Source organism: Eleutherodactylus coqui, chromosome 1 (genome assembly GCF_035609145.1).
Source record: "Eleutherodactylus coqui strain aEleCoq1 chromosome 1, aEleCoq1.hap1, whole genome shotgun sequence".
Lineage (NCBI taxonomy): Eukaryota > Metazoa > Chordata > Amphibia > Anura > Eleutherodactylidae > Eleutherodactylus > Eleutherodactylus coqui.
The window spans coordinates 127,736,453-127,764,068 of record NC_089837.1 but is presented as its reverse complement, the minus strand read 5'-3'; the positions used below and the strand labels follow the sequence as shown (position 1 = coordinate 127,764,068).

The window sequence follows — 27,616 nt, the reverse complement described above, 5'->3', positions numbered from 1 at the left end:
GGTTTTGTCGCCTGCCACGTTGCGCGACTCTAAAAGCGGCGTGCTCTATACAGCGCAATTTGCGATGTTTTGTAGCCCATGGTTTCCTATGGACTCTCCTTGTTTATCGCACGAACTTGCGATGCAATTTTAACATTACAAAGTCCTATTAATTTTGTCGCTATAAAATTGCACGATTTTTTTCGCTTGAGAAAATCACGGCAGCGCGACGCCATGCGAAGAAAAAAGCATCACTGACGCTAGAAAATCACGTGCACACAGCAGCGATATCGCCGTTGCCCGTGTGGAAGAGGCCTTAGGGCCCCATTCATATTCGCGATCGCGATATCGCTGCGTTTTTTTAACGCGAATGTCAATAGGACTTTATAATGTTAAAAATGCATCGCACAAGAATCTCAAGTGTGAAGTTGGCCAAAGAGACCCACGCCATTCTGAACACTTATTGGGATGTCAGGCAGATAATAAGACTTTTTCCCAGAAGCTGCCATGCTTCCCCCTATGACGTCACACTCCGCCCCCCACCTCCCTCCTGCACTGCCGGAAGCCGCACTACTTGGCGACCTGACGCCGGCGGATGGACATAGAGCTGAGCCTGCGCACACCGCCGGATCCCCGCCTCACCAGCTTCGTTGCAGTTACGTTTCCTCGTACATGATGGCGGCCGTCCCGTACCTCTCCGCGCCCGCTGCCCCCTCTCGCCCTAGCGACGGCATCCTCATCGGGGACCGCCTGTACTCTGAAGTCTACCTCACCATCGACAACTCCATCATCCCGGAGGAGCGGCTGTCCCCGACCCCCTCCATGCTGGACGGCCTGGACCTCCACACGGAGACCGACCTTCGCATCCTGGGCTGTGAGCTCATCCAGTCAGCCGGCATTGTGCTGCGCATGCCGCAGGTGAGGGGGCGCCGGGCTGGGGAGGGGGTGGCAAGATGGCGGCGCTGTCTTCTCCGGGGTCCGTCACTGCTCTGCTTGTCTCCTCAGGTGGCCATGGCGACCGGGCAGGTGTTGTTCCATCGCTTCTTCTTCTCCAAGTCCTTCGTCAAGCACAGCTTCGAGGTGAGCCTTGTGTGTGGTGGGTGGCCATGTACCTACCCTCCCATGACGCCCCGCCCCCCTTGTCATGTGGTGGGGGGCTCCACTCCAGGGGTGACACTTCTTCTCACTGGGGCGATGTAACGTACAGGAAGGGCCTGTTCAGTGTTCTGCATGGAGTTCCCATGACTATCTGTCCTGGAATACAACTCTTAGGGAGCAGATCATAGAGGTGGGGGGCTCTTGGGTGGAGGACCCCACTCTATGACTTTCATAGGGCATAACAGGGGTAACCCCATTAATCCAGGTCAGAATTTAAAGGGAACCTACAGGCCTAAAGAAACACAGATGGCCACAGCAGTTTCTCTGCCAACCGGATGTACACTGTTATTATCCATTAGTACAAGACGCACCAGCCTCAGTCAGTGCCGCCTGTACGAGCAGTCGGAGGAGTGTCTTAGACTACCAATGCATAGTGCCTGTCAGGTGGTAAGAAGAAGCCGTGCAGCCATCTTTGTTTCTCCCAGATAGGATAAGTCATCAATTGCATTTTTCTGGAAACCTGCTTTAAAGTCCCCTAGAGTGTGTGTTTTTAAAAGGAAAAAGTGAGTGTTTTTTGTTTTTTTTCCTGCTTAGGATTTTTATTATTTAGTTGAGATTTTGCAGGTATAAAAATCAAACGCCGATCAGCCATTCATCTATGAACAACTGCCTGTTTACTATGAATGGAGGCGGGCGGACCGGAGATCATTTTGGTCCGTTCTGCCTCCATTCACTGATCGATTCTAACACCCGTATGGAAGCTCAGGAGCGATTATCGCTGCGATGACTGTTGGATACAGAGGCACCCCATAGCCGTCCAAAAAAAAAAAAAAAACGTGGAAAAGCACCACGTAGTGCATGCGGCAGTATGGGGAGAAAATGCCATGTATCTAAAAAGACGTAATAAGAGGGGGAAAAAATCACTGTAGTATGTCATAATCTATTGGCCTACAGCTAACATCTAGCCTCAGCGGTTTGGGGGAAGAACAGCAGCCTAAAGGCCCATTTAGACACAACGATTATCGCTCAAATTTCGCTCAAAAGCCGTCTTTTGAGCGATAATCATTGTGTGTGACTGCACTGACATCGTGCTGTTTTCGTTACCCCGTCACCCATCGTTGTCTTTCAGCGTGATGAAAGACAATGATCAGCCTTATCAGGGATTCACAGCGGGATACAGCTGATACTATTGTTTCAGCTATATCCCACTCCCTGATGACAGGCTGGGGATGAAGAACAGAGCGGTCCAGCTGTGTTCTTCACACTCCGCATTGAGTGTACAGCTGTATACCAGTTGAGCGCTCTGAGAAGAGAACAGCTGGATGCAGAAGACAAGCGGCCCCGCTTGTCTTCTACATCCTTCACTCGGAGCGCAAGGTGATCGCTCAACATTTGAGCGATCATCTTGCACTTTCAATGACATGATTATGGCTCAAAAATCGCTCAAAAGACATCTTTTGAGCGATAATCGTTGTCTAAATGGGCCTTTATATGAGACCATTTAATAAATATGCATGCATTAGTGTGTTTCTATTGCATCAGGATTTCTTCACTGCAACATTGATAAAATTGACCCATTGTCGCTAAGGAAGCCTTCATAGTCTAGAATTTAGTCCATACAAGTAGAATTTCTATTAGGCAAAAAAAGGGGCATTTTTCTCTACACCCCCCCCCCCCCCTCCCCTCCCCACAGACACACTTCATATTTACTCTTAATTTGTCGCTAAAATTGGACTTGAGATTATCTGCTCACTGTGGGATCAGATTACATAATGTCCATAGAAGTTTATGGAGCGAGGGGGTGGAAGCAGTTACAGCACTACAGACACTATAAGCTGCAGCAGCAAGTGTTTGACTGCATTCACAACAATACTGCTCAGTACTGCTGTGTAATGTCCTTCATGCTCTGTTACACAGAGGGGGCAGATCTCTTTTCTGTCTGCCTTGTATGGGAGACATCCACCAGCTCGGAAATCTGAGAATTAGAACCTGCAGGGGGGAAATCTGGTGATAATGCCATATACAAGTCATATGACCAGATATAGTGTTATGCTTCGTGTACCCCAAGCAGTTTATTCTGAAAAGGCCTGTCCATCAGGTCCATCTATCAATAGATGAATGGAATCGGTTAAAGGATCCCGCTTAGAATGTAAAGACAGACCGCTGGAAGCGCAGCCTTATTTCCAGCATGTTTCTAGCTCTGGATGCCGGTGGAACGCATCTTGCTGTACAGCTTTGCCTGTGTTTTCAGAGATCTGTGCTGTTGTAATATGGTACTCTCATCAAATTGACTTCTTTTCAGATTGTTGCCATGGCTTGTATCAATCTCGCTTCCAAAATCGAAGAATCTCCCAGACGAATTAGAGATGTGATAAATGTGTTTCATCACCTGCGGCAGCTAAGAGCTAAACGGTATGTTTCTTTATTAAAACCCATGATGTGTGGCTTGTCTGAGCAATTTCTTCTGCAGTTTGCCATGTCCCCATTCCTTAGTGAGCGGAGAGTTTTACCTTACAAACGTGGTGCACAATGAAGGATTCCCCCTAGTTACAGGATCATTACTTCTTGTGGTCCTAGAGTCCATTATTTTGTCATGTGACTAATCCCATTGGCCATGCGGGCTACTGAATGACACATACAACACCTCGGTGTTCTTATCTTCCCTCTTTCAAATATATTTTTTCTCTATTCTTTGTGCATCATTGTTAAAAATACCCTCCTGATGTCTTTTAAATATCTTGCTTAATTTTTTCCCCCATTAATTTCTCATGTTGGAAGTCTTTTCAACAATTAGCTATGTATGGGATGGCCAAGCCTTTATAGCAGACTCCTTAGATTACAAGTCACAGGTTTGACGTTGTAATAAGATGTAACATTAAAAATAAGGATTAGTGCTATTGTCTGATGTAATCCTCCTTAAATATGCTCCAATTCTTCTCAGCCCGTGTTTTAATTAGATGATTTGGCCATGTGATACAACTAAACTACTTCGACACGTGAACTTGCAGTGTCACTGTCAACTAGCGTCTTGCTACACTTCGATACATTTAGCATTTATGTATCGCTCACTGGGCCTCGTATCAAAGCTGTCTGTGGGAAACTGAAACAAAATAAAATCTGGACTTGTTGCTAATGAAAACCTTTTTCTAAAGGCTCTTGTAGATGGCAAAGCTGCTTACTTGAGCATGTTCAATTCTACATAGTTTCTGTAGGCTCTTATTATGGACTTGTAGGCACTTTGTGTGTCACATCCATGGAGGGGGGGATAAATTCATAATGTGGCACAGAAAGGGCAAAGGAAAGCTCTGATGCAGAATAATGCCAGTGTGAACTGAGCCTATGTCCTGAAGGTACATGTACGGGCTCTGTAATATAATACTATATTTCTTAATGCTACCTTTTGTAACAAAGCAAATGTTAAACCACTTAACATAATGTAGGAACATATACACCGATTTTTTGACCTTATTGCGTTTCATACATTTTCTATGGTCCCTAGCAAACGTCACACATATTACCACAAAAATAAGTGTTTTTTTATTAGCCCCTAAAGACATAGGTTTTAGACTTGCCAGTTTGTATAAAAAGCCGTGCACGTGATGGAAGTACTTGAGTCTACAAGTTTATTATGGAATTTGAGATGCAGAATTCATAACCTCTTACTAAGTAATGCAGTCAGACTACGTCTGAGTGGACACAGAGCCGCTAACGGCTCATATTATACTCGCCACTGCACGGGATTCTGGGAAAGCTGGGCATTATTCAGCTACTTAACAAACATAGCTGAGCCAAGAGGAAAAGTGTAGTATTTAGTTTAAGGCGACCACGACATGCGGTAACTCAAGGACGGTATTCAATAGGGAATGCAATCTGTAAAGGTCTGCATATATAGAGTAGTATAGATGTGAACAGGTCCTCTAAGTGTTGCTTCACTACTGAGCACACATCAGCTCTCCTGACTTGTCTGTTTTGGTAAATATTCATCTTCCACATAAAATAATAATTCTAGAGCATCGTTTCTTCGATCTCTACATAGTTATCCTGTAAATGCACTAGTAAATGGACAACTGGATGTTGACCCACATTGACAGGAAGAATTTTTATTTTTACACTGACACTATGGGCTCATGTCCATTGGCGTAGCGTTAAACACCCAGTGTGTTTCATAGCGGAGTTGTGTATGGACAGCGTTGCATACGATGCCCGTACAAAGGTCTGTTTACTTTCATTGACTATATACACCATGTATCACATGTACGTGCAACGCACACGTAATATGTGGTGAAAAACCTGCCGTGGTTTGGAGCTCCTTCCATCAGTGCTGACAGTGGAAGGGTGTGCGCTTTTCACGTCCTACAAAAAAAGAGCCCTCGCAACTGACTGAAAATAAGTATTATGGCTGTCAGAAGGTGGCAGGAGAAAACTTTTTTTTTTATTTTTAACGAGAAACAAGACCTACCCCCCCCCTTCACCCCCCACCCCATGATGGTGGAATTGCGTTTTTTTTTGGGGGGGGGGGGGGGGGAGTTTTTTCCTATTTCACTCCACTTATAGAAATTTTTGAAAGTTTTTCAGAACATTATATGGTAATATTGAAAATGCAACTCGTTCCCCTCCACCCAAAAAAAAACCCTCAGACAGATACATTGATGGATAAATAAGCGTTATGATTTTTTGAAAGTGGAGAAAAAAGACAAAATTGAAAAAAAAAAAAAAGGTCCGCACCCATAAGGAGTTAATGGATTCTACGAATACATGCATTTATACATCGTTGCTATGGTTTTGTAACTCCTCAAAAGTAGTATATAGACTCATATCGGTGTAGTCTTATACTTTTTGCAAGTAATCGGCGTAGACTTTTGCTTCAATTTAAGACCCTACAACTTGTGATGGACAGTCTTGGGGAATCCCGCTCATGTCACTGTTGTTCACCAGCAGTCTCCCTCTTGGCACAACCTATGTGGCCTGGCATTTTTTGTCCCCCAAGCAGATCTTTACTTGTCAAGCCTATAACGTCCCCTGAGATGAGCAGCACCTCCTCTATTGAAATAGCATGGCATGGCTGAATTTGCATGTTATAACTGAGGTGTTGGGGGATGGTGATGGTGGGGGGGTAATGGCAGACTAATGTCTATGGTCAGTTTAATGTGTTCTTGTTTATTTTATAATCTCTATGTAGGTTAGTGCTAGCTTAATGTCAGAGTTGGTAGTAGATGCTTATGTTCAGGCTGCATTACTGTGATGTTTGTGCCTATTAAATTGAATGTACTGTGTTAACCCATCCGTAATTAGGTTGTATGTGCTTTTGCACAAATCTTCTTGTAGGACACCGTGTACATATGTGATTCAATACATGAACATGTCGACTTGTCTATTAGATGCCTTTATTGACTTTACATTTTTTTCCCCCTTGCAACCGACTATACAGCAACCAGCTACATTTACCAATGCCTGGGTGATGTGGAGTGGTACATAGCGATGAAGCTGTCGTCTTGGCAACAGTGAGTGAAGTGTCGAAAATCCCCATGGAGAAGCCAGTGCTCCGAGAATAGGTCACTGGAATCGGGGACTCACAGGTTGGCCACTGGTGAACCATTTGGACAGACTCCTGTATCATGTTAAGCCTTTGTCTTTGCTGTCCAGGTTTATTTTAACTGTCTAGATTTGCCAGAGAGGGAATATTGTTAGATGAGCATGTCTTCCATTTAATAGTTAATCCATATTGTCAAACTAGAGTTTAGTAAATTGTTTTGCATTTAACTTTAGCATGAAAATAAGAAGCGCACCTTTCATCTTACTGCTTAATATTGACCATGTCTACATGTTTACAAACTTTATACAGAGCACATCATTGTAACCTTCACCATTACATCTCTCAATTTTACTGAGGGTGGTGTGTTATATTGCTATCACCTTTTAGCAAAATGAGAACCTTTTTTTTAAGACTTTGCAGTTTATTTTTTTATATAATTATACACACATCTCATCTTTAACTTCATATTATTTATTTGAAGTCAATCTGTTGTGTACCTTCCTGCTTTATTTGTGCTTTGACCTCACACATGGCCGTACCTCTTGAGGGTTTTGAGTGCAGAATTTTGTACTGAAAATCTGCAGTAGCATACAGTACAATCAAAGTGAATGGGATTTACAAGTTCACACTTACATGCTGTGTACTTTAGGTGGAGTTCACATCCACTCTGTGAATTTAGTCCTTAGGGAAACATAATTTAAGTTGTGACAATCCATCACACAATGGACTAATTGTCTTATAGTGCGTCCATTATGCTCAGTCATGGTGCTACGCTCCATGCAGTGCTTTTTTTTTCTTCAAATGTGGCGCAGAGGTTAGCGCAGCCTAAACCCTCTCCCCCCCCCCCCCCCCCCCCCCTTCCCTTTTTTTTTAACCATGTTGCAGATTTCTTTTAGATATGTGCAGAATAATAGCTTGTTTCAAAACGACACAGGCAATTCTTAATATCATATCCACAATGTAAGTCGTCCACGTGTTAACTTAGTCGAAGGGCTCATGCATATGACTGTATTAACACTTTTTGCACAGAGCTGTAACACAGCTACCATAGGGATACATGAGTCTTCTTTTTTGGCTCTGATATCATAGCGGCATGCAGAGTTTTGTTTTTTTTTGCTCACATTCTGCAAGGACCTGCCAGAGAACTGTTGCATTCTCCAATAGTATGTGTTGAGAGATTCTCCACTAGGAGCATTGCTGTATAGATGTACCTTGTGTGGCTCTGTACACGGGACTGTCATGCACATGAACCTCTAAGGTGAACGTACACCTATCAGGAAAGTCATCAGAACAACTGGCAGACTATCTTGTTGTGTATATTGGTGTGCTAGCTCTCCTCCAGTGCCTGGGGAAAGAAAGATCAGGCATGTTGGATTTCTTATGTGTTTGATCTTCTGTTCTCACGGGAAATAAGCCCCCGCAGCAGTTTATTCTGCTCTTCTGTTGAGAACACATGCACACTCAGCCGGCAGCTATTTACTCTTTTGGTTTCCATGCACTATCCATAAACTCCGGCGCCAAGAGCAAAGACTTATGAACAAAACATAAATGTAGATTGAGACACACCTATTGGCAACACAATCCTATCTCCTTTTATACACTTTACAACCCATGTAGAATAATAACACTATGCAAAAGCCTAAGAAGAAATGCAGGCTTTTCTCATACACTAAAAATAATTCTAGGTTCACTAGAATGAAATGTAGTAGGCTGCTGTGTAATTAGTTATGCAGATTTGTAAACGAGATGAGGAAAGGAGGCCCGTCAAAGCATGGACAGACCTGCAGCTAAATGGATGCTAGTTAATTGACTTTCCTATTTATCTTTAAAAAAAAAAAAAAAAAATGAAATACACATTTACTGGGGATCTTCATGTCTTTTTAGTTTTACACTTTGAGTAGCAATGTGTCCTACAGCAAGTCCAGTTTTACTTCTTTCTATTAAAGGTGAGCTCACACCTAACTATCAGAGAATGGGTTCCTTCTTGATTTAAAACCCGCATCTGAAGTTATGAAGTCGCCTTCATCTAATACTACTAGGCTGTTTTTAAAGTTTAAATTACAGTATTACTGAGCTCTTTGTTCGTATAGCCATGCAAGTTTTGCATACGTCTATAGATGACCGTTAAGCACTTCATGTCCTGTTAGACAAAACTGTATGAAAACTTGTTGCCAAACAATTGCTGCTTCCATTTTGCACTGGGGCGAAAGAAATTGGAGGTAATTGCACAATTAACACTATCCCTCCCACCAGACCAAAACATGTTTGTTCTAACTGGTGATGAACTTCTAGTATGCTGGAGCAATTGGAACAGGTTAGAAAAGGTGTCCACATGTTATATGCATAAGATTTACATAAAGCTTCATATTTAGTTTTAATGAAGGAAAAAATGTTCTAGCTTTTAATGGGAGAAGACCCTAGTCCGTATTTCACACCAGCAATACCCCAGCATAAAGTGCAGTCGTGGAGTAGATTAGAATCCAACTCCTTTTTTCGTCTCTAATTTCAGACTTTGTATCCTAACTCTTTATATAGTACTTAGCTTTTCAACAATGAAATAAATAACATTGAGCAAAATATAATAATCTGCAGATAAATTCATAGTTAGGTAAAGTAGTGCAGATATCTCTACATGCCAGTTTCCTCTAAACGGGCCCTAAATAGTACAGTTGCTTTGCTCGCTTAATTACATTTGTAAAATTGCTGCAGTAAGGCTTCTTGTGTGTAACATTTCCCTGCACTATGGCTGTGTCCGTCAGACACCCACATGGGCTTTAATGAGTCAACTGTGGTACAGGACACTTTTTTTTTTCTTCCCCGTAAATAATGGAAACCATATCAAGCAGAGACCTGTTTGACCTATTAAAGGCTATAGTTCCATACAGGGTTGTATCTGGGTATCCTTTAAGACGAAGACCATGGATGGAAAGCCATAGCGGGAACAATACCACTGTGTCAAAGGTTCCTAAGTGTACACAATCCTCCATTATCCAGGGGCTTAAGACATTGGGTTAACACTGGCTTATGAAATGCCAGTCTTCGTAAATTCCCCCCTAGGTTAGTTGCCAAACTTATTCTAAAGGTGTAATTTTGCCCATCTCCTTTTCCAGAAACTGCTATATACACCTACTATAACTCATGCCAGTTTTTGATGTAAATTGTAATGGCAATATACAGAAAGCCATGCCCTCCTGCTAAGCCCGTTTTTTTTGAAAGGTTGTGAGAGCACTTGAGAGCTCACAAAAAATGACACAAATGCATCAAAACTAGCATTTAGTGGACTTGATAAAGTCTCCCCATAGAATATTAGGACCAGTTTTGTTCTTCAGAATGATTAGAAGGTAACTACTTTAAACTTGTAATTTATTTTATTTAGTCTTGTCTGCTTTTTATCTGATTCATGAAAAGCTTCTGTCCTTCAAATATGATGCCTGTCCTTATGGCTCAGTGCATAACATTCAGCGAGTGCCAAAATGACTCTAGTCATGCACTCTGCCCCCTGCACTAAACACAACACTTATTATTCTACCAAGACTTCAAAAGTAACATATTAAATGTCAGATTGACTGAGCTACAGTTTGTCATAAAAATAGATACTAAAAAGCACACAGTGGATTATTGCTTAATATCAATTATATGTCTGGCTGCCAAAGGAAGCAATGTACATAGGGTGGCTATCATTCAGAAGGGAATGTGGCTGACTAGTAAGAATGGGTCTACTGTATTTGACATAATAGCTCAGTAACCTGATGTTTTAGTATGCTACATTTAACCCGTTGTTTTAATTTTCCATATTACTGTGTATTTTAAAATGAGTAATCCTGAAATATCGTAAGCCTCACAGTAGACATTTCCTGCTCTGTAGAGAACTTTTCAGTAGTAATTATCCTGGCGGCAGCTTTATAATGAAAGGTAAACTCTATATATAGATAACACAGGATCCACTATTCACAATAGATGATGGTCACAGCTCACTCCCCCCCCCCCCCCCCCCCCTCCCTGTGCATGTCTGAGTATGCCTAGAACAGTCAATAAGGGAGGTTATTAAGACTGAGGTTTCATTTACCATCTTAAAATGAAGTTTGAGTAAAATGTATCAAGGTGAACTTTTCTTAATAAATTTGGCTGCCTTTATGCCAGAAAATAAGTAAATGGTTGTCGGTGTGTTACTAGCGCCAGAGAAGGAAAAGTACAATTATAATTAATAAAATTACCCAACGGGTGTGTGGCCCCAGATAGTGCCACACTAGATCCAGTAGAGCCAAATAGTCAAATCTGGTGGTTGGCGTTGGTCATAGTCACTTCGAAAGGAAAGGCAATAGGAAGTTGAGCCAGAAAATGAAATGTTCGCCTGCTAAGAGCAGACATAGATTTGTTGCTTTTTGCACCATTTTAGTAAAATGTTACACATTAGCTATTCCCCTCACTGAAATCCTTACTGCTTTTTCTTGCCACAAAAGTGTTGAAGAGTAAAAAGCTGTAAAAATGGCATGCGCCCAAAACACTGGTGCCAAGTCTTTGTTCTTTGTTAAACTCCCCTGATGAGTCGGCTCCAGACTACAGGTTCCTATGGTCCATGTGGCTGCTGTAAAGCAGATCCCTGAATGCTGTTACTGGCTGCTCGGGCACGGTGCCCACCCCCATAATTATGTTCAGAAAGAAGATTAGAAGAAAATATCAGTAACTGGTCACGGTTAGTGAAAAATACAGATTATACCTTCCCTTTTATGGCAGGTAGTCAGCTGTATTATCCATCTGCTGCCTTATCTGAGGCTCAGTCTTATTCTTTCTGTCTCCCACTTCTTGGACTGCAGCTCTGCCTATTCAGATTAGCTGCTGTATGGGTTCATAAGCCCTGTGAAAAGCAGCAGACTCAGTTCCTTTAAAGAAAAGGCTATAGTTATTATAAACTACAAGTCAGTAAATAAGATGAAGGTATGTAGTCAGCAATTGAAACATGATATATTGTGCCAAGTGAGGTCTCAGATATCACCTTTTAAATAACCCAATATGATGTATTGGTAACTGAGAATAGCCCATTAGGTCTAGCTATACTCTGTTTGGGACCTGACACCCAGAGGTGTAACTTGAAGCTCCTGGGCCCCAATGCAAAACCTGTAACAGGTCCCCCAACTATAATGCTTTATTCATGGTACTGGGCTCCCTATATGTAGAAGAGAGGTCTTATGGGCCCCCTAAGGCTCCTGGGCCTGACTGCAACCGCATCCTCTATAGTTGCGCCTCTGCTGGCACACATGACTTACACTGTACTTTCCGGTAAAGCCCTTTGCTACTGCACAACATCTTAGTCCTCTGAATAAGAGGCGAATCTTTGTCTTCTGTGTAAATAGCTGCAGCATTAGAACTTACTTTTGACATTTCACATAAACTTCACCTTATCCATATTACTTTATTTTTTACCCTGCCATAGACAATATTTTTTCTTATACATCTAAGCTTTCCAGATGATGAAGAATAATCTACTGAAAACTTAATATCAAAATCTTTAGCCACTAGATTGACTAAAATACTCAAATCAGAACACCTGGCGAGCCATGATGGAGATTTTACATTGCTTCTATATTAGTATAAATGTAAATTTGTGCACCATGTTGAATATTGCACCGCTCTTCTCTAGCTCACACAAGATTATGATGAACTCTAGGTGGGAAAACATCTAAAAGTTTAAATGTAACATTTCAAGATGCATTTTATTTGCTACTAAAGTAATCTTCCAACCAGATGGATAACTTGTTGAAATTCTGGAAAATTTGATCTGAAGACAAGAGACAATTAGTGTAAGTTCATGTTCCAACACCTCTCGGTCTTGAAAATAAAACCAAACTTGGCTGCATTTTAGCACCCATATCACAGGAACTGAGCTTGGATCATCACAGAACCTCTATGGCGATCTACGTTTGGTTTGACCGCAGAGGACTGGGTGGTGCGGCTATAATCCTCACACCACAAACAGTGGTTTTACACTCTATATCTTACTATTTTGGCTGATCTGGAAAGCCGTTTTTTTTTAATGTTCATAGTTGTAATATGGGGTCAAAGGTTTCTTTTAAGAGCTTTGGCTGAGTTACGTTTTCTTAAACAAATGGGGCCCATCATATGTACTCCTGGAATAGGCAACAATAATTGGCTGTATGGGGGCCATGTTCTGGTCAGTTCATCTCAGTGGTGACTCTACAAGTTCTACACCTCCATTAGTTTGTGGAAAATTGTGTGGGCACCCAAAAACACTTGTTTTCTCATTGATCATAGCATGTAGTCAAATCGCCACAGACCGCTTTGTGTTCTCTAAGACATGTAAATTCTCTTCTGCGTTTTTAATATTTGTAGAGCCATTCTAAAATTTCCTAGACCTGTTTAACTGGTCCTATGTTATCCAAGTGTATATTTAATACTGAATGTGAATAAAGCTAAAATTACCCTGCTTTATGCGATGGATGGAAGCTGGTTAATGCTTTCTTTTTTGGCAAGATGTTCCTGTTCTCCAATGGGATACAACCCTGTTTTTACCACAAACTCAATAAATCTCACTTGGACAGCAAATGTGGCCACGGGTGTGCTCACACTTGGCAGATACGCTGGGGGAAATCCACAGCTGTTACAGCAGTAGCAAAGTGAGAACACATTCATGTTGCTGAAAACAAATCTGTTAACTTGCGGTGTAGATTTTAAACCCACATTTATATCAATTTATGCTACAGATTTTCAACTCTTCAAATGTGGAGGTGAAATCTGCATCAAACGCGTGTAACGTGTAGGTTATGGCGAGTGTCTGAAAATTCCGCTACATGTGAACTTACCCTAAACAGATAAACCTTTTTTAGAAACTGATATGTACACCTGCTATGACTACAGTTGGCCATACCCCTCCAGCTAGGACACCCACCCAGAGTGGTTGAGAATACGAAAAACTTCAAGGCATGGAACCATTAAAAAATAAATTAATTAAAAAAACTTTAACATGAGTAGCTTGATGGTCTCCCCATAGAAGTTTAGGACCAGTTTAATGCAGTTGGCCAGTATTGCTCTTCAAAATAATTAGAAAGTAACTACTTACAGCTAATACTAAAATGTCTTTGGCCTGATCTACTTTTTAGCTCTGTGCCACTAGAAGGATCTGCCCTTAAAAATATGGTGCTCCTCCTGATGGGACAGTATATAACATTCACTGAGCTTCAAAATGAGACTCTGTAATCATACACCTCAGCCGCCGCACGAAGTATAACCTCAGTTGTACAAAGGTAGCGCATTATATAATGTCAGGTTAATTCAGCTGCGGTATGCCATGAAAATATTTAAAAGCACACAGTGGATTCTTGCTTAGTCTCCACTATATTCATGGCTGCCAAACGATAAAATAACGTAAATGGGTTGGCCGTAACTTCAGAAGGGTTGTTAATTCGGGGATTGGAGTCAGGAAGGAAGTTTTCCCTTAAATTAGAAAAATTGGCCTCTACTTCAATTTAACATTTTTTTTTATTTTTTTTTGCTTTCCTCTGGATCAACATTTGGGGGTAATAGGCTGAACTGGATGGACGTGTGTCTGTTTTCGGGCTTACATACCATGTCGGGCAGGAACATGCATCTTAGGAATATGACTGACTAGGAAGAATGAGCCTTCTGTATTTGTGACAATTGGTATAATAGCTCAGTGGACCTGATGCTTTAAAATGCATCCCTCTACTATATCAGGATATTTTAATAACTAGTTTGCTTTATGGGGAAAACTATTTTCTAAATTCAGCTTTTTATATTAAATATGTTTTGTAGGGTTTTAATTTTCCATGTCACTATGGATTTTAAGAAAGAGAAATCCTCAAATATTGCGGTTTTAACACTGAACGCTGGGTCTCATTATAGACTGATTTTTCTTGTCATGTAGAGCAGGGGTCCCCAACTCCAGTCCTCAGGGACCCCAACAGGTCATGTTTTCAGGATATCCTATAGTAAGAACACCTGTGCAATGACAATAATTAAATCACCTGTGCAATACTGAGGAAATCCTGAAAACATGACCTGTTGGCGGTCCCTGAGGACTGGAGTTGGGGAACACTGATGTAGAGAGAAGTTTTCAGTAGTCGTTATCTTTATAGGCAGCTTTGTAATGGAAGGTAACATCTATACGAGACAACATGGGATCCACCATTCACAATAGGTGAGGTCACACAGCAAACCTAGAACAGTCTCCATAGAAGTCAGTAAGTCAGGCTTAGTAATACTGGTGTTTCATACACCATTTTTAAACAGACGTTTCGAGAAAAATGTGCCGAGCTGAACTCTTATAGCACTGGCTCTGACATGAGCACAAATTATTTGAAAGGTTAGTCGCCATTTAAGATACACATGCAAATTCTGCGTAGTAAGAAGTATGCTTATAAAACATCTGTGAACCTCAGTGCTGTCTGATCCTTTTTGTTTGGGGGCCATGTGGATGTTGATTATTAGACATATGGGGACACATTTATCTAAACAGTTCTGTGAGTTGATGCCACCTTTTCCAAGATGTGCGTCTGCCACTTTTGCTGCCCAGCTACATGACAGTTCAGGAGCTGCCACTTATCCCTTATTAGATCACTGCTTTATGACATGGAATAGAAGTATTTCATAAAACGCAAGCTATATAGTACCTCCTTATATGCACAATTTCTCCCATATGTTAGTCTCTGCTGTTAGAACTCACACCTGATTCGACACAGTACTTGCTTGGCTTAAAGCTTTCTTTTCTTTATAACCTATTTAAGTTGTAACTTTTTGAATATATATTTGTGTGGCTGCTTTATATTGTGCTACTTGGGATCTTTGCATAGCTGGTGTATCCTACTATGCGTTCACCAAGAGTCACTTAAATTAAACTTGGACAGCACTAGGTGAAAGTTTGGACATGCTTGCAGGAAGCCAAAACTTTGGTTTCTGTTGCCGTTTAGTTGGTTGGAAGGAGAGAAAAAGCTGCTAAAACTTTATTTTCTTTCAAAGCGATATTGATTTTTATTTCCCATAAATTAGGACTCCAAGTCCACTAATACTTGATCAAAGCTACATAAACACCAAAAATCAAATAATCAAGGCGGAAAGAAGAGTGTTGAAGGAGCTTGGATTTTGTGTTCACGTGAAACATCCACACAAGGTGAGCTGGTGCAGCATGGAAAATCTTGGGCTAAACGAACTAAGCCCATTTTATACTGGTAGGTTGAAATCAGCATGAAGTAGTATGAAGCCGTATTTTTAGTGTGAGGGTCACCTTGTCATTTAGTGGTACTTGACGAATCCACAATAATGCCCTTCTCAGCAGCGTGCGGTCCCTGCAACAACCCATGCCCCCTCCCAGAAGAATCTCCCCATCTCCACTCCTGCACCACAACACTTGCGTGCACCTCTCCTCCCTGGAGGACTAGAAGTTTTGTTACGGCTTATTTTTTGATGTAGCCATAGGACCTCAGGTGTTCAGGTGCTTTTCCTTACAGTACTGCAATTATTTTTTCCTCATTTTTTTTCTAGATGATTGTTATGTACCTCCAAGTCCTGGAATGTGAAAGGAATCAGACTCTTGTTCAGACTGCCTGGTAAGTTTTTATTTTATTTTCTTCAAGTTTTTTTCTCCTCTCACTACCAGGGAAATGGTAGCAGAAATCAGTTTTTGGCATTTTCAAAGCCCTAGATAGTAAATCATTAAGCACTTGTACACATGCAAGAGTTTCTGCTTACTGTTTTCATGGCATGAGCAAGATATCAATTGGAGATCTCTGTTTAACTTTGTTCTTTTTTCTACTCTTTGGTTAAAGGGTAGTCCATGATGGTAAGTCATAGAACTCTGCCCTCTGCACCACACCAACCTCCGGATGGCCTGATTGGCTGCCCTTCTCTTCAGCCAATGCAGTGCAAGCTCTCATCCGTGATTCACTGAAGTGGTCCATATCCATCTGGTCGCATCTTCTAGTTCTGTGCTGGTGTCCAAAGGATTTGTATATTTGCTTTCAGAACTATTTTTGTAATGTGCTGTTCAGATGAGGGACGATGTTATGTCTGTTTCACAACACTTGTTTTCCCTGCAGTTATGTAATAGATCGTTTACAAAAAAAAAAACTTAAAATTGAAATTTTTTACTGTTGGTATGCATTGGAAGTTATGCTGCTCTTGTAAATAGTAAGGTGAGTTAAAACAGTTACTAACATCTAAATAGTATCTTTTATATTGTCAGAAAGTAATTTTTGCTAATATAGTGTTAACATTCTGAAAAGTTCTACAACTTATTAACAAACTTTGACTATTAATTCCTCAATGAGCTCTGCTTGCTGCCAGTAAATGCAAAAAACTTTCAGAGGCTAAAAATTTGTCCTGGTCATATCCGACTGATGTGTTCATAATAAATTGCTATGCCAAAACATAATAAACAAGCTTATACTTTACTCTCCTTGCTCTCTGCATGTTCCTTGACGCAGCTTGTGGTCCAGTCTGTGTTTACAAGCTTGCAGCCAGTCTTTCTACAGGATGTCACAGGCTGCTGCAGCAAATGGCAGATCTCAGCGTTTGAGCGCTGAGGTCCGTGATTGGCTGCAGCAGCCGCTAAAGATTGTGTGACATGGAAGAAGACCCAGAGCTGCCAACACGGGAAATGCGGGGACCCCGGAGAGGTGACTATAAGCTTTAATCAAAAATTGGTAACAATTTTTGTTAAACTTGGCTTGGATAAACCTCTTCAAAGGTATGGCCAGACTGGTGTAATCACCGAATAGTGCGGATTTGCTGCAGATGTCACCCTTTGCATTGCAAAGGATTAAATAAACAGCACATAGTTGATATTCTCTGCATTTAAAACCTGCAGTGTATCTCAATTATGCATTGCGGAATCCGAAACAAGCATCCACCTCCAGATTCCGCAGCCAATACCTGCCATAGCATGCAATGTAAAAGCAGGTTTCCATGCCCACCAGCGAAAAATCGCAGCATGCCCTATTTTGAGCCGGATTCCATGCAGACAACTTTCATTGAAGTCAATGGAAGCCATCTGTCCCGCAGCCCTTCCGCAATCATCATTGCGAAAAGGCAGCGGGAACCACGTCATCGCCTAGTGACAGCGCGGTTACATCTGTACTGCACATGTGCGCCGGCCGACACATCCGCAGTGCAGAAGAAAAAGCATCCGGACAGGTACGCAGGACTCGCCAGCCGAGCATTGGGTCGTATTCCGGTGCGGGATCCGACCCAGTCGTGTGCATTCAGCCTTACACGCTGTGGCTCCTGCAGAGATTTTTATTTATTTTTTCCCACACTGTGGCTGTGGTTTGTTAGAATCCTGTCCATGTGACTCTTCACGTAAATGCTGTGCATTTCCATATAGAAAATTGGCAACATTTATGCTATATATAAACATAGGCCGCCACCTCACGTGGCGGAATCAATGTGGGCATTCCACAATGAAATACCCGCAAGAATTCCGCTGTGGCGAAATCCGTACTTAAATGGTGCAGATTTGGCCATGTTTTCAGTTGCAGAATAACTCTTGAATTCAGCCCCTGTATTCCATAAATAGGCATGCTGCGGATTCCTTGCGGTAAATATCTGCACCATGTGGAGATTTTTCTTAAAATCTGCTTGTATTGTAAACCTTGCATATTTTCTGCTGCGATTCCTGCATGTGTGATGGTGGTCTTAAGGTAGGAGAACTCTTGTAAAAAGCCCCCGCAGCTGTGTAGGCGGCAGGATGTAAACAGTAAACACTTGCATTCTCTAACAGGAAGCAGAGACTTTCCAATCTGCAACAAATTGAAACAGAAAAGATCAGAAAGTTGTTTAATATTTCATTACCCACGGTTTGGCTTTTGCATAGAACTGGAAAACACCTCTATCAGGTGTACATAGGATAATGCTAATGTATCTACACACAATTGATTCCAATTTATCTACATACAATCGATTACATGGAGCTGACTATAAAGAAAAACAATCTCTGCACATGCTATGCTTCATGACGTGGAGCTCAACTAATCATGCAATTATTCCTCCAGATTGTAGAAATTTATCTCCATCTGATTAGTTGTACATGCAGAGAAAAGAAACACAAGGCATGCTGTAATCACATTGTATGTCCAATGCATTATTGACTGTAGAATGAAGTCAGTGAATAGAAAAATGTCTTTAGTCTGTATCTTGTGTAAATGGTTAATGAACATAACGGGCGTATGCTGGCTTCACATCTGCACTGGATCCTCTGTTTGAAGTTCGCAGATCCGGCACAAAATACCAGAAGAAATAGCGCTGCATGCAGCATTCATTCTTCTGGTAAGGTGTCGGGCAGTTAAGCAGAAACTGAATAAACCCCATTGTAGTCAATGGGGTCCATTTGGCACTGTTCGGTTCTGTCACAAGATTGATCTGTCTGGCCGAGCGATTGCCGTTTCCTGCTCCCTGAACAGAACAGGAAAATGGAACCCCCAACGCAGATGTGAAAGCAGCCTTAAAAGTTGCAGAAAGTCTTGCTTTAAATGAGTTATGTAAACTTTGAAAACACTTGGGATATGGTCACATGATGGACTTGGTGCAGAAATTTGTGCACCTAAAAAATCATTCTATGCAACTGAATCCTTCAGATAAATGGGCCAGTCTCCGATATTTCTGCATCAAATCTGGCATGTGCTAATATAGCCCTAATAATTTAGCTTTAGCTATATTAGCGGATAGCAGTCATTATATTGTAATTGCCTTGTTTGCGTTAAAGCTAAATTTGACATGTTTATATACAGTATTTTAAATATAACCAGAGTGAGAAGAAAAAACAAAGTATTCTGAGTCTCCAAAGTGGTCTTTCTTTGTATGCTTTTTTTTTTTCTTTTTTCCTTTTTTTCTTTAACTTTTTTTGGGAAAAAGAAAAAAAAAAAATTATAATTTTTTTTTTTTCAGGAATTACATGAATGATTGCCTTCGAACCAACGTGTTTGTCAGATTTGAAGCAGAAGCTATTGCGTGTGCTTGTATTTATCTTGCTGCTAGAGTTTTGCAGGTGAGGCTTTATTAACTTTTTTTCCCTCCTTTAGGAAAAGTTTGGTATTTGATGCATATAGAACAGTAGTGCGCTGCTACATGCATTACTTTTGTTACAACTGAACATGGAGACTGCCCAAAAGTACTTTCCTTGGACTTCCCTAACGCTTTTACTGTGAAATGCTGTCACTTGCTGGCCGCAATAGTTCTTTTCTAAAACGGGAGCTAATTATTGAAAGGGAGCCTGTGAGCACTTTTCATCACACTAAACCAAGCCCAGCGCCAGAATTATCACTTAGATCTCATCAGAAAACTTATTTTCCCATGTCTCTTTATAAATCCATTCCTGAAGAATTGCTATTTAAAAAGTTCCTGTGTGACACATATCTTAGGCAGAGTGGACAAGACCATCTCCTTTGCAAGCTTTCCCTGTAAGTGCCCCTCCCCTCTGTAAAATTCCCCTAAGTACTGGCTGATAAGGGTCTCACTTAATTCTAACCTGTCTACTAACTGGTGAAAAATGCAGGTTATAAGTCATGTAATGACCAAAAATGCAACTCCTCATAGACACGTGACAACTTAGTCTGAAAGTGTTACGCTTGTAGCGTACACTACAGAACTTGGCATAGAAGCCAGGGCTAGCAGGGTGGGAACCGGACTTCCAGCAGTTACTAACTGCTGTAAGAACTATATAGCATCACATTCACCTTTTGCCTCACATCAGTATATGCTTGTACTGTAAGGCGGGTCCAGAAGTGCTGGAGTTGCCCTGGATTGACGGTGCTGACTTCACACCACAAATTCATGCAAACATACAATACATGTGGATGTGGAAGTGCTCAGCATGCTTATGTCTCCTCCACAGGTGTCTCGCTTCTGCAGCACATATCATGAAACTCGCACAGAATTCTTATGTAATGTGACTTTTGTGTCAGGAATTCTGCTGTCCGAACTTTGAACTCTTCAGCTTGTGTCCGCCACTTGAAAATATTCTTGTTTCCAACACGTGCGGCTCTCTTCTGAGTAGCAGAAGTCACTGCCTAGCACAAGATAAACATTCATTGTTGAGGGTTATATACTAATACATGCGAGGCATAATACAGTGTAAGAGGATTAGGAAGACGTAAAAGTTTCTTTATTTAATGGTGGTAATTTTCTCTGCATGCATAAGTTAATCTGTAGTTTGGTACATGGGCTCATGTAATAAGAAATTACACCTTCTGCTGTTACCTAATATACTTCAACTGAGCAGCTGGCCTACAGAGAAATAAACTTCACTCTGCCACCGTCAACCCATCCATCTTGACACTAGCCTGTAGTGCACATTATGAGCACCTGTTCCTCAAAGCCAGAGGTTATCGTTTAGGGAAATGAGTTTATTTATCGTTTTGCAGTTGTCTGATGTATGTTCAGGGTCCCGGTGCCGCTGCCTTTCTTCTGAAGCTCTTTCCATGTCTTTTAGATTCCTTTACCGAATAAACCGCACTGGTTTTTAATTTTTGGAGCAACTGAAGAAATCATTCAAGAAATCTGTGTTTCAACTTTGAGACTTTATACCCGGAAAAAGGTAAGTTGTATACGTGGCATTTGCCACATTTTATTATTGCTTCAACTTGATACACAGGTACCAATGCAATTTTGCTGCAACACAATTAGAACTTAAGGAATTTGTCTTACATATACAGTTTCTGGTGTGTAGGCTGCAATAATGCGCTGCTCTTAATTTAGAGAACTTTTCTTAAATCTAAAATGGGATGTGCTTGATTTTTGTTTTCATAGCCAAACTATGAGTTCATGGAGAAAGAAGTGGAAAAAAGGAAGGTTGCCCTGCAGGAAGCTAAACTTAAAGCAAAGGGATTGAATCCTGATGGAACGCCTGCTCTTTCTACGATGGGAGGTTTCTCTCCAGCTTCTAAACCATGTACGTCTTCCATCACCGATCTCGATTTTACATTTACAGCTTTACCCATTTATTGCGATTTTGGCATTTGAGAAATATTACCACATATGCTCTATTTTCAATAAGGGGGGATCCTTCTGTTTTAGCCTCCCTTCTGATTAGTCATAGAAATGAAAATGTGAAGCGTGTATGCTGCAATAGCTCCAGATGTACATGCTAAACATAGTCATATGACTGTTAGATGCAGGCCAAGAGTGTCCTGAGTACTACTTGAGCTGGTATGTCAATTTGTTACAGAAAAAATTATTGCCACTTTATGGTATCCATCACAGCATAAGCGTTGCATAACGTATCTGTTAAACAGATGCCATTATTGCCTATGGGTGATAGATCCGTTTGTCTATTGCAACAAAAGTGGCCTCCCTCACCATAAATGATAATGACTTCCATTTAAGAGAAGACCTGAAAAGCTCATGACATATCTTTTAAATGGATACCGTTATGGTCTATCGGCGGTGGATAGACATCTGTCACTGCCTCTGTGTAAAAAGGTTTTCAAAGTTTAAAATAATACATAGCCAAAACATGTCCCCCTTCAGCACATCTGATGAGCCAATTGAAGTGCAAAACAGTTTTTCCTGTAATCCCAGGAGAGCCCTGTGTTAAAGCTGAGGATCTGAGCGTTTGGTTTATTTACTCATCTCGCAGCTCTTGCATCAGCACTGGGCTCCACAGTCTAGTATCATCTGGGCTCTCTTCCAAGCGGTGCTGTTATCACACAGACCTTTACATATGTATGCCATATGATACCCAGAAAAGCAGGTATTGGCGGTGCTTGCCCTGTCGGCTATAATAGAGTTCAAACAGTGTCTCGCAGGCAGTAGATATCCATGCGATCCCTGCAACACTAGAAAAATACAGTGCATGTGCGGTCAGAACAATAGTCTGCCCTGAAACAGGATATTAGATGTCCTCGGGATCGATGTAGCGGGAGGAAAAGACTGCATGTGCGGTTAGAGCAGCAGCGAGATGGCTGTAAAAACAGAACATGAGCCATGACGTCCCATAGACATGGGCCCAACTACAGTGTCCTAGGCCATGTGAAATCTTTGTGACTTTGCTAGCCAATGATATGACACCCCGCCGCCCTTCCTTTTTTCCCAAGGAAACCATCAAAGAGGTGCATTTGGGGAGCAGTAAGTGAATTGCAAAAATTACAGCGGCAAGGAGAAAGATGCATTAAGCTGCATAAATCACCGGCGGATCACGCTGTGTGAAGCTTTCCATAGTGTTGCAGTGGAAAGCGCAGCGTCGGCGTTCACAAGCGGGGAATCGTAGCGTGATTTTCCGCCATAAGCCTATCTATCAGATAGGCTCACCTCTGAGACCTGATAGTGCTCCCCCGTGGCGGAATATTGCTAGTGATGTTCCGCCTCAGCTGTGGACAGGAAGCCTTAGAAGGATAATGTAATTTTGGAAACTGCTTTAATATATATATGGTACTTTGCCCAATGCGTGTATTTTAATGGAGACCAAAAAAAGTGAGCGACCAAAGCCTAATCTTTATGGGTATATAAGCTAGTTAATGGTATAAACTATTTCCACCAAAAGTACAGTATGTTCAGCTATCTTAATACATGACCTTTTTTTGTTTAGCCTCTCCAAGAGAAGTAAAAGCAGAGGAGAAGTCTCCAATATCTACAAAAATTAAACGTGAACCAGAAGAAAAACAGTCATTAAAGAGTCCTTATAATGGGTAAGTAGGATTAGGCTATTTGCAGCTAGATATCTCTGCGAGAAATACAAATATAAAGGGGGTTAAAGTAGTTGTTTAGGGACTAAAATTTTTACTATACAATCAGTGATTGGTTATAGAAAAATAAGCCCATACTCCTCTTGCTCCCCTGCTTCGGTCCCTGTTGAGTTCCATTTAGCATAATAGTTTTGGGGCGGGGGGGGGGTCGTGTTTTTTTTTTTTTTCCAGAATCGTTAAAGGAAATTCCTCGCTTTTTAAAACCCTTCCAAGTATATTTCTCACTTTTTCAAAAGGTGTTTTTTTTTTTCCTTCTCTTTTGGAACTGGTTCATATTTATTATTCATTGCAGACTGAACAACTTTGCCTAATGTGATACCGTCTTTTTGCAGCTTGCGAAAAGAAAATAAAAGAAGTCATAGTGCAAGCAGGTCGAGATCACGAACAAAATCAAGATCCCGCTCTCCAAGAAGACAGTAAGTCATAATGTTTAGTCTACACCATAGTTAGTACAATTTACTTTTGACAGACTATATTGCAAATGTTCGCTAAATTAAACATGAATTTGTGAAGTGTGTCTAACACAAGCTGTAGAATGTACATTGACAACTATGTTCATAAAAGGCTACCAAATGATTGACTGAGCGATAATCCTGCAGTGTAAATGTAAGAAAATCGCTGACTCTTCATTCGCATGTTATCTCTTACTTTTGGTCAACATAAAAATTAGCGTTGGCTTCTCGTTCTGTGTAAACACTCCCTGCTCAGCGCTTCACGGTGACGTCAGCACTTGTGCAGTCGTTTTACACTGGACGTCAATCTGCTAAACAGCCATAAGATGTATACAGTCTGTGCTCATAGCAAGTTGATGACCATAATCCACAGCTGGTCATATAACTTGCATGGCTGTAGGGCTGAATGATCGGCCGTCAGCTGTTCATTCCAAGTGTGCAAGTGTCTGTCAGGCAGAGAAGAATAAGCCTGTGCCAGATCCACTTGTGGCAACTTATCTACTTGAGAACAGGGAATCGGTCTTGTTGAAATCCAACATGATCAATTCTTTTCTCAACACTTGCTGTCATGGGTGAGTAAAGACACCCTCTGTACACATTAGGTGGTCTACTGGTCCCCCAGAAACAGGTGGCTTCAGCCAACAATCTGCTTACAGTCATGTGAAGGCTTTGATGAGCGGTGACATATTCAGAAACAAGCCCATGTATAGAAACAACGGTTTCTATTAATATTGTACTGTAGTGCCTTTTGCCAGTACTATACAACATTATAGTGATGTCTGATTATGTAAAAGTCTATACAGGCAGTAATGTAGGATACTTTATAACAAAGTGCATTACTGGCAGGGATATATAATATATAATGTAATAATAAAACCTTTTCTATTTAACTTTTCTTAAGCTATAATAATAGACGGAGTCGATCTGGGACTTACAGCTCAAGATCAAGAAGCAGATCTCGTAGTCACAGTGAGAGCCCACGGAGACACCACAATCATGCATCGCCACACCTTAAACTGAAGCATCGTGGGGATGATTTGCGGAGCTCAAACAGACATGGCCATAAGCGGAAAAAGTCACATTCCCCCACCCCAGGAAAATCTAGAGAACACAGTGATCCTTCCAAAAAGCACAGGCATGATCGCAGCCATCATCGGGATAGACGAGAGAGATCTCGTTCATTTGAAAGATCACACAAAAGTAAGCATCATAGCAGTAGTCACTCTGGACACAGCCGGCATAGACACTAAACGCCAAGTCAGAAGATCAGAAACAAAGTATTTGTAAGGACTTTGTCAGTTGGGTTTTGTAATTCTAAAACATTCAGATTTCAAAAAATTTGGACATTCTTCAGATTTTTTTGGTTTTCTTTCAATGTATATCTTTTTGCACATTATACCTTGACAGTATGACATTAAAAAAAAAACCTGGTCAGAGGACATTGATCTAGAGTTGTATTGAAACAGCTTCTGTGAATGGAGTGCTGTAAAAGATCTTATTTTTTTATATAAACTGATTGCAGACACTGGTATATTTAAACATTATTTAAAGACTTGTGACATCTTTCATATTGGTTTTAGTCTGCATGAATGCAAAGTTAATTTTATTAGGAAATAAACTTAGAAAAGCTAAATCTGGGCTGTACTTGTATGAGTGGTGTGTAATCTTCCCTTCTGTGTGCATACATACGTCCTGCTGATTCAGGCTCTGTTCACATAACATTGTCTTCCAGTGGAGGTATAGTACATATTAGGAGGATCTCCAGATGCATGCCAACAATGGAAGGCTGGGATGTAGAACCGTGTATAGGCATACAGTGGGATACATAATCAGTGAGTCAAAAGAAAAAAAATGATACTGCATAGTATGTGTCTTTAACAGTATACCTTTTTGTTTGAAATGTCAGTTTTCTTTGCAATGTCAAACTGCCAAAAAGGTATGCTGATGTATATAGGCCCAGCAGAGGCCAAAAGGCCTGTTTTGGTATTGTTGGAAGAATGGAACACTAAGGATTCATTTGCCATATATACTGGGAGCTTTTCCTGGTGTATATGCCAAACAGGGTAAAATTAAACCTTGGTTATGAATAGATGAGACGAAAGGCAGAACGTGGCGAATCGCTTTGAATGCGCACTTTCGGCTGAAAAATGGTTTGTTTACCTGGTTGCACAGCTTGGCTGTAGTACCGCTTTGAGTCGTTCCAGACTCAAGACCACCTTTTTATGCACACAATGTTTCATCCAGAGGTGAAGAGGCTTCATCTTGCTGTATGGCTCTTGAAAGTCAGAATTTAGGCAATGAAAGGCCTCTCTGAGCAGGTTATTGGTCAGAAAAAAGTTAATCTGGTATATACCTCAGACTCTGGAGAGCTTGCAGGTTTGTTGGTGGGGCTTTTGAAATCCTTTTAGTGTCTCACTATTCCTCTGGTGCTAGAGATTCCTTTAGGAAAGTCACAATAACTGAAGACCAAGTAACGTGACGGTACAAGTCGGTTTGCTTAGTGCCCTCTTTGACGTCCTTTCTGAACATCCATGGATTCAAAGATGCATGGAGGCAGCTAATAGCCTTCTGCTCGGGACTCCTTCCTGGTATTGTAACCCAGTCTTCACCCTTTCTGAGGTCCTTTTGAACCTATTCAGGACCTGCTCATGAAGATCCTGCCCCTTTATTTCAGGTAGGAGAGTAAGCAGCCCTATATGGTCAATATTAAAGATGGTTATTTCGCCTTACCCTTCCTACCCCAAGATTTTTATGGATTCCACTGTTCATAGGAAATAATGCTTCCTTGTTTTTATTTTCTGTTTTTTTTTTGTTGTTTTTTTCCAGCTGAGAATGAAAGGGAATCTAAATTCTGTTTTGAGACTATAGGGCATGGCTTCAGTATTGTGACTTTTCGGCCTGGAGCAAATCTCATTTATGGGCCATTTACATGGGACGATCATTGCTCAAAATTTGTTCTAACAAAACATATTTGAGCTGTAATTGTTACGTGTAAATGCACGGAAATTGCCCACTATTCAGCCACAGGTTTTTAAGCTGATTTTTCAGTCTACTTTTAAAAAAAAATTTAAAAAATCGCTGGATCGCGGGCTTCTCGCTCTGTGCTTCACCTGCGATCCAGCGCTTTTTTTTTAAAATATAAAGTAGACTGAAAATCAGCTTAAAAATCTCAGTGTGAACGCTCTGCAGTGACATCCACACTCATGCAGTCATTGACCTGACTGTTGGCCAGTGTAGAAGCTTCTAGTCTACTCTCCATGTGTGCTGTCAGTGTTGAAGAAAATTGACATTCCACTTAGAAGTAAACAAAATCCTGCAGAGCCGTTTGAAGAATTCTGCCAGCGTCTACAAAAGTCACCAGTGGGGCAACACATGAAGGGGCCTCCACATTGGCTCATCCTGAGTATTTTCTGAATTGAAAAATGCTGTCGCCTTTGTATTATAACTATTATTCCTAATTCCACAGAATTTCCCTGAGAATGGATGCCACATTCCTAGATATTTTACATGTTGCCAAGAATTTAAAAAGTAAATGAAACAAACTTGCTTTTGTACTTCCAGTCCGCATTCAGCTCACAAAGTGGCACACAGGTTGCAGTCAAGTAAAAATGATATGGAAATTAGTTCAGCAGGGGACGGCCAGTTGGTGGCAGTATTGAACCATTAAAAGTAATGCAGTGGTAGCGTAATATTCACTTAAAAGGCCGTGGACACGTTTGAATCCTTTTTTTATTGGATTATACCTCTTGTGTGTGAAGGAGGTACCATTACGTTCCATCCTACGACATCCATTCAGCCAGTGGATGCCAGTTTTGTGCTTGCATAACAGAGCAAGAAAATAAAACTCC

At 41.1% G+C, this 27,616-nt stretch overlaps 1 protein-coding gene across 1 annotated transcript; it reads left to right on the top strand.

The window, feature by feature from the left end:
* The first annotated feature begins 592 nt into the window (after positions 1-592).
* On the top strand, positions 593-25,401 carry CCNL1 (cyclin L1). Its single transcript, XM_066600261.1, has 11 exons — positions 593-897; positions 985-1,059; positions 3,380-3,489; positions 15,632-15,752; positions 16,124-16,188; positions 19,523-19,622; positions 21,066-21,170; positions 21,383-21,524; positions 23,160-23,259; positions 23,649-23,732; positions 24,670-25,401. The coding sequence occupies exons 1-11, from the start codon at positions 652-654 to the stop codon at positions 25,016-25,018; spliced, it is 1,497 nt and encodes a 498-aa protein (XP_066456358.1). The 5' UTR covers positions 593-651; the 3' UTR covers positions 25,019-25,401.
* The last annotated feature ends 2,215 nt before the right edge of the window (positions 25,402-27,616 follow it).

What these genes read in the sequence shown, in the direction of transcription:
- CCNL1 (XM_066600261.1), top strand. Translation starts at nt 652, where the DNA reads ATGATGGCGGCCGTCCCGTACCTCTCCGCGCCCGCTGCCCCCTCTCGC. An exon ending in CGGCAGCTAAGAGCTAAACG is followed by an intron (nt 3,490 to 15,631) that starts GTATGTTTCTTT and finishes CCCATAAATTAG; the next exon opens with GACTCCAAGTCCACTAATAC. An exon ending in TTAAAGAGTCCTTATAATGG is followed by an intron (nt 23,260 to 23,648) that starts GTAAGTAGGATT and finishes GTCTTTTTGCAG; the next exon opens with CTTGCGAAAAGAAAATAAAA.